Source organism: Scyliorhinus canicula, chromosome 1, assembly GCF_902713615.1.
Source record: "Scyliorhinus canicula chromosome 1, sScyCan1.1, whole genome shotgun sequence".
NCBI classification, from domain to species: domain Eukaryota; kingdom Metazoa; phylum Chordata; class Chondrichthyes; order Carcharhiniformes; family Scyliorhinidae; genus Scyliorhinus; species Scyliorhinus canicula.
The window spans coordinates 295,718,345-295,730,423 of record NC_052146.1 but is presented as its reverse complement, the minus strand read 5'-3'; the positions used below and the strand labels follow the sequence as shown (position 1 = coordinate 295,730,423).

Below are 12,079 nucleotides of genomic sequence, written 5' to 3'. Positions count from 1 at the left end.
CGGGCCCCTGGCGCTGTGAAGCAACAGTGCTACCCACAGTGCTATTGTGCCACCTCTGTGCTATTTTTCTGATAAGGCATTCAATTTGGGACTCTGTTTCTCTCTTAGGTTGGTATAAAAGATCCTAAAACACGAGTGAAGAGCAACAAGCTCGTCCAGTGGCCTCTCCAATTTCTAACACTCAAATTAACATGATTAAACAATAGATGACCTAGATATTTATCATTGCTTTTTGAGGGACCTTGTTTGCACAACTTGGTTGCTGCATTTGGCCCCATGACGGCTACCATATTCCAGATGTGTTTTGGCTTTGTGACCTGCTACTGTTAAGAAAGGCGCTGAACAAGAGTACTTTTATCCTTATTGTATTTAATTTTGGTGAACTTTTCACCGAATGAGCTGAGTGCCATCAGTGTTGGCGAATAGAACATTATAGTTTTTGTCACATCCATTACTTTGAAGTCTGTTGAAGAACAGGAGAGATGAATTCGGCCCAGCAATGCACACTAAAAAGTAAGTGCCACTGCATTGAAGGGTCAGGCTGTACTTTCAGTGTGAAATACTTTCCTCGCAAGGAAAAATATAAATTAAATTGTCAATTTGTGCAGTCACAGATGGCCAGAGACCTGCTGAGCATTTCAGCGAGAGCCACTTTGCTGACTGAAGCAATTAGCTCATTTTAAATTACAATTCAGTCAGTCCAATTCTCCAGTGTAAATAAGAGGTGTCTGGTGATCAAATCAATATATATGTCAGTACAAAATGGCCACCTCTCTGTAGTAGGCAGGCTTAGAATTGAGCAAGATTGACACATTCTCAGGGAAATTAATTCATACATTGATCTTTTTGGGTGGGGACAGTACAGCAGCTTAATAGTGTGCCATATTGACCCCCATTAATATCATTGATAGAAGAGCGACCCTTACTCATTGTAGTCTTTCCATTTCCACACAGGAGTTGTACCTCAGTGAGACCTTTCAATTTCAGGCAGTCTGTGAGGCCCACTGTGAGCCTGAGCGGATAGTCAAACTCATTCTAATCAATGGCCACAAACACTTCAGAAAGGCACGATTCCTCTGGGCTCAGCAATGAAAGTCAAAAATAAATAGGCACAGGGCGGCACAGTGGTTTACACAGCTGCTTCACAGCGGCGAGGACCCGGGTTCGATCCCAGACCCGGGTCACTGTCCATGTGGCGTTTGCACATTCTCCCAGTATCTGCGTGGGTCTCACCCCCACAACCCAAAAAGATGTGCAGGATAGGTGAATTGGCCACGGTAAATTGCCCCTTAATTGGAAAAAAAAAGAATCGAGTACTCTAAATTTATTTTTTTAAATGTTCACAAAATACTTTTGAGACAACACCATCATCAATTCATTCAAATTATTTATTATATATTGAAGCCTGCATTTGTGAAACTGTAAAGAATATAAAACTGGCTAGATTTTAAACATTCAACTCAGTTCATGAAAAATATTTTTAAATTTCACACTGAATTCTCAGTGTTTCTGTACAAATACTGTGGGGCACATTGGATCTGGATTTTAAAAGATGTAGTCAAATTAATCTAAAATGCAATTTTAACTTAAACACTATACACGTATCAAATTTGTCCATTTTCATTTCCAGTTTGCCGATTGTCAATTGGGACTAAATGGATTGCTTTACAGAGGGCCGGCATAGATTCAATGGGCTGAATGGCCTACTTTGGGTCTGCAATGACTTGGACTCTAATTGCGAACGGATAAACTTCAATTAATTCGAGAAAATTAAAAGCAGATATGAAAAAAAAGTTTTGAATCTGGAAACCTTGATAAAACTCCAACACTGATTTTAAACAGGGAATATAATTTTTTTAATAAATACTTATTTTTAAAAAATCTTCTGCTCGAATGAGGGAGGTTAATGCTGTGAAATGGAACACTGTTTGGTTTGGTCTTTAAATATCAGGATCAGGCCATCATAGATCAAATGTGATTACATCTCATTCAAGTACATCTTAATTTTTATTTGCCTGAACACCAAGCTCTAAATTAATCCCCAATTATTTTGTGAGACATCTTCATTCCCTACTCCAGTCAGGGGCCGGTTTGCTCAGTTGGCTAGAGTTGATGCAGAACATTGCCAATGGCATGGGTTCATTCGCTGTGACAGTTCATGAAGGCCCTTCAAGCTACATATAACCAATTGTTACTTTCCAACGGAGAGAGGTGGCTATGGTATTTTGTGGACTATGGCTTAATCACCTTACCCCAGTCAATACTACAGCTCTGCTTAGCAACAGTCCTGTACTGTAGGAGCACACCATTAGGAGTTTAATTCACATATCACCTTTCTAGCAAATGGATTTTCATCCTGTCAGCCCAGATCCTGGATCCAAATCCCGGTCCGAGAGCTGAAAGTACTGAATGTTAACCCACTGTGCCACCTAACCCCATGGGGACTCCCTCTAGAAGTTAAAGTGGTTGTAAAGAATTCTGGGCCAGTAGGTGTCAGGGGGTTGAATTAACATCAATGAAACTGAGCCACCTAGTTTTAGTGCAAAACACCTTAATGAGAATGGGAGGTGCGAGTGAAGGTAACTGAACTTGTCCACAAAGCTACCCGTTGAACCCTCTCAACCTGCAATTTGGCTCCATAACAGTGACTACAGACTACACATCAAAGTCACTCACTGAAAGTAATGCGCAAAGATTTCCGGACATAATCAGCCACTTTCGTTGCAAGTCGTAATATTTTGGTTACCACTCGAGCAGCTGAAGGTGTCAGCCAAGGAAAATCACCATTATCCTGTAGAAAACAGTGATGCTTCTTTGGTGATCATTTTTGACAAAACAAAATATTCACAGTACAAAAGCAGATCATTTAGTCCAACGCTTCTATTCCAGTGTTTGTGTTTTTACGGAGCCTCCTCCGCGCCCTTTCGCTAACCCCAGTAACAAATTCTTCCATACCTTTCTTCCCTGTGTGTTAAGCTTTCCCTTCATCGGCATCTATACCCTCAACTACTGTGATGTTGGCAAGCTGCACCTTCTAACCACTCACTGGATAAAGTAATTTCTTTTAATTTTGTACTCAATTTTATTTCCCAATTAAAGGGCAATTTAGAGTGGCCGATCCACCTACCCTGCACATCTTTGGGATTGTGGGGGTGAGACCAAAGCAGACACGAGGAGAATGTGCAAACTTCACACGGACAGCGACACGGGGTTGGGATCAAACCTGGGTCATTTGCGCCGCAAGGCGGCAGTGCTAACCACTGCACCACCTTGGGAGGTCTTTTAACGCATCTCAACATATCTCGGACAGTCCTTCAGCCTTCTCCTGCTAGAGAAAAGAGGCTGTTCAATCTTTCCTGTTAGGGACAACCTCTCTGTCTGTTCCCATAACATACGAGTAAATCTTTCTTGGATCTTCTCCAGAACTGTTATATCGTTTTATAAAATTGCAAACAAGACTTCACAGTATTCCAACGACGGTCTAACCAAGATCCTATACAAGTTTAACATAATTTTGCTGCCTTTCAATTATAATCTTCTGGAAATGAACATTTGTGCTTTAAAACATGCTGCAAAAAAGTCAGAGAAACTCGATGGGTAAATACATACGTTAAAGTAGTATCACTAATAGTTACCTTCTTTTACACTGTTTTATAAAAAGCAGGTTCCTGGTAGTGAGGTTCACTCAAAAGATAATGAGGGCAGCAACTGTTGTGCAAGTCTAGTTCATAACTTGTTACTCAAAAACATCGTATCAGAGAGAAACTATTTTGTCTGGTAGGAAAGTCCAGAATAAGGGGACATAATTAGAGCTCGGCTGTTGAATAGTGAAGCCAGGAAGCACCTTTCCGCACAAATGGTAGTGGAAATCTCCGCAACACTTTTCTCCTCTCAAAGAGCTGTTGAAGTAGGACAACTGAAAATACAAAAACTGAGATTGCGAGATTTTGTGTTCGGCCAAGGTCTTAAATGGTGAAACATCAGTCATGATGCAATTAACCGATGGAACAAGCTCAAAGGGTTGGATGGCCTACTCCCATTCCCATATTGCTATCCAGGAGGAAATGATGTTGTAAAAAAATATTATTTTGACATAAATATTAAAATGATACAAGAAGTCCAATCATTTGGCTTTGTACATCCAAAGCAGTCCACGGCTTAGTGCTTCCAGCGAAAATTCCAGAAAGCACTTTATTTTCACCAGATTATCTAAGGATTTGTAGAAATCCTCCTGAGATGCTTGCTCACAGCAGCACAGCGTTATTGACTCACAAGTAACAGCACACAAGTTAACAAGAAGCAATCTTTAATTTTCACTTTTGTGCAGTCTCTGTTTCTGGTCTCACAGCTTGCTTCATCATCTGTTGCCGTGTGTACTCCCACATGAGCAAAGCTCCACTAACATGAACATTGAGTGATCGGATGATACCACACTGTGGGATCTCCACACACACATCAAGGTACTGGATAAAATTGGCTGGAATTCCCTCTCGTTCATTCCTAGGGAGACAAAATTGAACATGTAAGCCGTGGAAAATTAAATTGCTAGACTTCTCAAAGCTTTAATCTAAAAAATTCAGAGGACGAAAGTCTTGAAGCAGCAGACAGACATCCTACAGCTTAACTATCACAAGTTAAAATACTGATTTCCACAGTTCTAAAGTGTGATTTTTATATTTGAAAATTATGCAGAAATATTGATGTTTGAAGAAATTCTTCAATTTTATTCTATGAAAACATCTGATTTGATGGTGCACAAATTGCAATATTATCTTATTTTGGCATTGAAACAAATCATCCATGGGCTGTGAGCAATACTGACGAGGACAGCATTTGTTGCCCACTCCTAGTTGTCTTTGAGAAGGTGATGGCAAGCCATTTTCTTGAACCCTTGCTGTCCATGTGGCGTAGGTAAACCCAGGGTGCTGTTAGGGAGGGACTATTACACAGCAATAGTGAAGGAACAGTGATATAGTTTCAACTCCAGATGCTACGTGGCATCCTGACAGAATTCAGCGGTGGGCTCAGAGAGCTCCATTTAGCCACTGCAGAAGCTCTGGCCTGGCTTAGTGATTACTGCACGTTGACAAACAATAGGGCACTATGAGCCAACCAGATTGCTGTGGATCTGGAGTCACATGTAGGCCAGACCGGGTAAGGATGGCAAGTTTCCTTCCCTAAAGGACATTAGTGAACCAGATGTGTTCTTACAATTATCAATGATAAGAGTCATGGGCCTGAATTTTCACCAAGTTAGACTGACTTGGAAGCCCTTTAAAAATGATGGCCGAGTTCGGATTCCAGATCCCATTCCCAGGCTGACTGATTTTAGGCAGTGCCTTTAAAGGGTGCGGACTGGTTCTGTCAATAGCCCACATCTGGCACTCCTGTCCTGGCTGGCTTCATTGCGGAGATAGGCATGTCCTGCTCCCCTGCAATTTCCATGGAGTTACACAGAAACATAGAAAATAGAAGCAGGAGGAGGCCATTCGGCTCTTCGAACCTGCTCCGCTGTTCATTATGATTATGGCTGATCATCACGTTCAGTTGGGCCAGGTCTTTAAAGAGTCGTGGTTCACCGCCTCGAGGTAAACCCTAGTCTGCATGGGGGGAACCTTTTAAAAGGCAAGTTCAAAAGATCCGCATGCCCCCATACCCTTCTACCCACCCCTAATGCCCAATGCCAAGCTATGGCACTTCCATGCCCACTGACCGACTACATATTTTCTAGAACTAATGAAGCCAAGAGTAGGGTGCGTGAAAACATTTTTTTTCTAAAGTAAATCATTGATAATTTTCGTTGTTTGAAAAATAAACTCAGCACTACTAATAAAAGTATCATCCAAGTTCTTTGAAGTGCCAAAAACCACAAACCCTTGAAACCACTTAACTTGTGCAAACAAACATTGTGAAATTGACAGGAAAGATCTGCGAGCTCGGCTATCAAACAATATTCCCTCTGGAGAACAGGTGTTCTAATGTTCTAAGAGCTGCCTGGCTTCTCAACCAAGTTTCATTATGAATACTCAGCAGAGGGGGAATGGGAGACCAGCACAGTGGTTAGCACTGTTGCCCTACAGCACTAGGGACCCTGGTTTGATTCCGACCTTGGATGACTGTGGAGTTTGAATGTTCTCCCCATTCCTGCTGCGTGTTTTTACTCCGGGTACCTGTTTCCTCCCACAGTCCAAATATGTGCACGTTAGGTGGATTGGCCATGCTAAATTGCCCCTCAATGTGCTAAAATGTGTAGGTTAGGTTACGGGGTGGTGGGGATGGGGCCTTGGTAGATTGCTTTTTCGGATGGTTGTTGCAGACCCGATGGGCTGAATGGCTTCCCTCTGCACTGTAGGATTCTATGGGCGTGTGCGGGGATGATGAGGTGTTTGAAAAGTGATGGGGAAGTGAGGGGTGAGGGATGCAGGGCCGTTGCATTTTTATTTTCAGCACAGAGGGGGCCCTTTAAAACAGCCTGCTTCCAAACCCGGTAACTATTCTTGCTGCCTCCACACTTCTTCCCGGCTCGGCTGGGCCAACCCCAGATGACATCCACCCCCCACAGCAATGACAATTTGGTCTTTGGGGGCACTTTGTCTCAAGGTGGGCAGGACAAATTGGGAATTTTACCAACACCCCCCTCCCCACCTCAAGGAGGAAAATCAAGGGCATGGCCACTATTACGGAGACCAGCAATGGCTTTTAATTACAGATTTATTAATTGAATTTTAAATTTTCACCAGCTGCCTTGGTGGGATTTGAACACACCCCTGGTGCGTAAGCCTGGGCCTCTGAATTACTAGCCCAGTGACATTACCATTGTGCCACTGCCACCTCTGAATTCCCACTGCAGTTACTGTGAAGCAAGCGCTTTCAATTGCATTAAATTCATATAGCTACCCACATGGTTTAAATGGGATGCAGGCTTGAAAATAAAATCTTCTCTCTGTCTGTGTCTTAAGTCTCCAGATACATTTGTAATAAATGAATGCAGAACAGAATCACATAAAAGATGCTAAAGGAAGACATACTTGCCATAGAGGAGGTTCACTAGATTAAACTCGGAGAAGGCAGGGTTGTCGTATGAGGTGAGATTGAGGAGATTGGGTTTGAGTTCCCTAAAACTTTGAAGAATGAGGGGGGCCTCATTGAAAATTGCTAATTTCTTAGCGGGCGTGACAGGGTGGATGTGGAGAAAATGTTTTCTCTGGTTGTTGAGTTTAAAAGCAAGGGACATGGGGCTGGATTCTCTGGTCCCCAGCGTGTTTTTCTCAGCGCCGTTCTCTGGCGGCTGGATTCTCTCTTCCTGCCGCTCGTCAATGGAATTTCCATTGAAGCCACTTCACTCTACTTCAAAATCCATGGACGGGACTTCGCTGCTGGTGGGAACAGAGAATCCATGAGAATTCCAGCCATAATCGCAGGATCAGGAGTAGGTCGTTTAAGACTGAGATGAGGAAGAATTTCTTCAGTCAAAGAGAGTTGCGAATCTTTGGAATTCTCAACCCCCAGAGGGTTGTGGAATTTCTGGATACTAACAACATCAAGGCATGTGGAGGTAGTGCAGGAAGTAGCGTTGAGATAGATGGTCAGCCAAAATCTAATTGAATGGTGGGGCAGGCTCAATGGATCCAAGGGCCTACTCCGTCCTGGTCCTATGCTCCTTTGCTATTTAAACAATAAACGTTGGAAATACCCTAGAGGTTAGGAAGCATCTGTGGAGAGGAACAGAGTTGAACATTTCAGGTCGATGATTGACCCAAAACATTAATACAGGAAATGTGCTACTATGGAGATGAATTGTAAACATATATACAACCTAAAATTACTATAAAGTTTTGGTCACCTTCGTTGAGGAAAGATGTAGTGGCATTGGAGGCAGTTCAGAGGAGGTTCACTAGATTGATTCCAGAGATGAGGGGTTTGTCATATGATAAGAGATTGAACAGTTTAGGCCTATACTCTCTGGAGTTTAGAATAATGAAGGGAGGTCAAACTGAAGTATACAAGATGATAAAAGGTATGGATAAAGTAGACATGGAGTGGATGCTTCCTCTTGTGGGTCATTCTAGAACAGAGGTCACAGTCTTAGGATAAGAGGTAGCAAATTTAAAACAGAGATGGGGAGAAACTACTTCTCCTAAAGGATCGTGAATCTGTGGAATTTGCTACCCCAGAGTGCGGTGGATGCTGGGACAGTGAGTAAATTTAAGGAGGAGTTAAGGCAGATTTTTAATTGGTAACGGGATGAAGGGTTATGGAGAATGGGCAGGATGGTGGAGTTAAGGCCAGGATGAGATCAGCCATGATCGAATGGCGGAGCAGAATCGATGGGCCAAATGGTCTAATTCTGCTCCTAAACCTTATGAGCTTATAAACTCTACAGATATCAAGAAATGGCCAAAAAAAAGAACTTTTAGAAGCACAAAAATCAATGTTGAAAGAAGCTACGTGGTTTAACTGATTATTAAAGTGACCACATCCACCTATTTGACTCTATGTTTGAAGGAATAATCCTCTAATATGTCACAAGAAGCAAGACCAGGCCTGGACAAGCAGTAATGATGTTTTAGAATAAGCCTCTTCCCAGTAATCCTTTTAAACATTTTTTCAAATTTTATAATTTACTGTATTTCTAATATTTCTGCTCCTGGGATTTTTTTCAGGACATACACAGGCCAATATTTATCCTTCGACCAACATCAAAGATTATCTGACCATTGTCTCATTGCTGTTGGTAGGCAAATTTCCTGTGCACAAATCGTTTGCCGCAATCTTATATTTTGAAGTGACTACACTTCGAAAGGTACATTATTGGCTGAGAGGTCTCGGGCGTTTTGACAGTGAAAGACACTTTGTGAATCCAAGTCTTTCTCCCTTCTTTCGAATAACACAATGTACAAAATTGTAGCTAAATTATGGACGTAACTATTCTAACTTACAAATGAGAGAGAATAGGACTGAAGATATTATGATACCCACTTTTCTGATGGGAGGAAAAACATTTAATCTTAATTCTATGCAAACTGATAAGCCAGGCATTAAGACGTACAAGCAGATTGTAGATATTTTGCAAGCACATCTTTTGCAAATACCCTTGGTGATTGCAGAGCATTTTAGATTACATGAAAGAAACCAAGAGGGGCAGTCAATCACGTAATTTATGGCTACACTTAAAAGACTTGCATAATATTATGAGTTCGGAGGTGTGCTGAATGACACTATTCGGGACAGATCAGTTTGTGGTCGACACAACAAAGCGATAGAAACGTTTGCTAACTGAGAGTAATCTTTCTCTGCAGGAGCCTATAGAAATCACTGTTTCTATGGAGCTGGCTGCAAAGGAAGCTCAGTAGTATAGTTTGTGTACTCAAATACAAAATGTGGCTGTTGAATCAACACCCAAGAATCTCGAGATTCGTACATGTACTGTTGTGCAAAGGCAGGGCATTCGGCTGTGAAATGTTGGTGTAAAGACATAGTGTGTCGAAGCTGTAGAAAAAAGGACACAAAGTGAACCTGCAGGAAGAAAAAAACAAACCAAGGCAGCATCTAAACGTAATAAAAGGAAGAATGTCCATGCCATATAAAAGGGTCAAGAAAAATGAAGTGGCTCAGTCAGAGGAGGCCACCGAATGTACCACCCATTGCTGGTACTACACACTGATACTGGGTCACTCCACTGCTGGATGGGCAGCCAGTAAGGATGGAAGTTGACACTGGGGTAACAGTCTCATTGGTGCCAGAGACTGTCTACAAGGAAAAATTTAAACATATTCCCTTAAGGCTGTCAAGGGTAATGCTGAAGACATACACAGGAGAAGTGGTTTCACTGAAGGGTCGCACTCGAGTACCTGTTTAAATAATAGGCGAAGAGCAGATTTGTTTCTACATGAAATAAAGGCAAACTATCCAGCATTGATTGATCAAACATGGCTGGAGAAGATTCGACTGAACTGGGCCGAAGTCAACATGACCACCAATGGAGAATCCGGCCTCATGAAGACTTTAAAAGCACACTGTTGTGTTCAATGGGGAATTAGGCAGCATAAAAGATATTACAGTTAAACTGAAAATAAAAGAAGTCAAACAAAATGCGTGAAGGCAAGATCTGTACCAAATGCTATTAGGTCAAAAGTGGAGGCTGATTCAAGAGCGACTTGTGAAGTCTGGAATCAGCATCAGTGAATGGACCACACAATAGTTCCAGTTATCAAGATGGATGGATCTGTAAGGGTTTGCAGGGACTTAAAAGTCCAGTATTATGTGTTGAACAGTACCCACTCCCTTACATTGATGATTTGTTAGCAGGATTGATAGGGGGTGAACATTTCAGCATAATTGATCTGAGCCAAGCTTACTTACAGATGAATGTAGACAAGAGGTCACAGGAACTCCTGACAATTGTGGCACATTATGGTTTGCTCTGGTACCGAAGATTACCGTTTGATATCACGTCAGCTCCTGCATTGCAAAGAGCAATGGATCAGATCTTGAGTGGACCAAGCAGAGTCCAGTGCTATCTGGATGACATCCTAGTCACTGGAAGAGATGAAGAGGAACACCTTCGAAATCTGGATGCCACACTCCAGAGATTGGGAGATTTTGGTCTGACAGTCTGTAAGAACAAGTGTGAGTTTTTCCAATCCACCTTTTGGGACATGTGATTGACGCCACTGGCCTTCACAAATCTCCTTCAAAGGTGAAGGTCATGACAGAGGTGCCTGCACCTCAGAATATTAACCAGTTATGTTCCTTCCTGGGATTGTTGAACTCTTCTGGAAGATTTGTCGCAAACTTGGCAACAATTCTGAAACCATTACATAACCCCTTTGCCAGAACAGGAAGTGGAAGTTTTAATGCAATAACGCTTTTGTGCAAGCCAAAGAAGCATTACTTAAATCTGAAATTCTCCCGCACTTTGATCCTGCGTTATTCTCACAGTTAGCTTGTGATGCATCTCCTTATGGTGTAGGAGCAGTGGTCTCTCACATCGTGTCATCGGGTGCTTTTGCTTCTTGAACAAAGCTGAAAGTAACTAGGCCCAGATTGAAAGGGGAGCATTAGGGATCATTTTTGGAGTAAAGAAATCCCATCAATTCCTGTATGAAAGAAAGTTCACATTGTTGACGGACCATCGTCCATTAGCTACTATTTTTGGACCACACAAGTTTTGGAACTTGTTAAGGGGTTTGATCAGCAGACTTTGTTCCCTGGTTGTTCTCAACGGAAATCGGTCACTTGTCGTTAAGTAGAATGCAAAGCTGGGCATTGCTTATGTCAGCACATACTTATACCATTAAGCCCCGACAGTCAAGTCTACATGATAATGCTGATGGACTTGCAAGATTACCACTGCCAGGCAGTTAGTCAGACTGCTCAAATGAAAATATCTTCTACTTTGAACAAGTAGATATCACACCAATCACTTTAAAACAAGTGAGTGATCCGATACTCTCAAGAGTGACTGACATGGTATTACGAGGAAAGACTGCGGAACTAGCAGCTAACCTGAAACCCGGCTACTCTAGGAGATTGGAGCTGTAAGTACAGTCAGGATGTCTTCTATGGGGGACTAGTGTGATTATCCCGCCACCATTGAGGAAACAGATGGGAGAGAAGCTACATGAGGGCTATTGCAGAGTTGTATACCTGAAGGAAATAGCGAGACGTTATTTCTGGTGGCCTGAATTGGATGCAGAAATTGAAGACAAAGCTAGAACATGTGCTTCCTGTGTGAAGGTAATAAACCTGCCAGCCTTAGCACCACTGTATCCATGGGAATGGCCTGAAGAGGCTTGGCAATGTTGATTTTGCAGGACCTTTTAAAGGACATATGTTCTTTGAAACGGTCGATGCTCACACCAAGTGGCCAGAGATCACTGTGATGAAATCTACCTCATCAGAGAAGATTATTGAGGAGCTAGGAGAAGTGTTCAATCGTTTTGGATTCCCTGAACAACTGGTAAACGACAATGGACCTAAAATTGTTTCATAAGAATTCAAACATTTCTTACAAGAGAATGGTATTCAACATATAAATACCACAGTGTACCACCCTGCTACGAATGGCCTAGCAGAA

The 12,079-nt window shown here is 42.2% G+C and overlaps 1 protein-coding gene across 2 annotated transcripts in view; it reads right to left on the bottom strand.

Annotated features, from left to right (window-relative positions):
• Positions 1-1,370: 1,370 nt before the first annotated feature.
• The window catches only part of tarbp1 (TAR (HIV-1) RNA binding protein 1), a 243,973-nt gene continuing 233,264 nt past the window's right edge, over positions 1,371-12,079 (bottom strand). For both annotated transcript variants that reach the window (XM_038815663.1, XM_038815672.1), the window contains one exon: positions 1,371-4,500. In XM_038815663.1, coding sequence (XP_038671591.1) covers positions 4,314-4,500 — 187 coding nt within the window. In that variant the 3' untranslated portion in view covers positions 1,371-4,313. The remainder of the gene's footprint in view (positions 4,501-12,079) is intronic.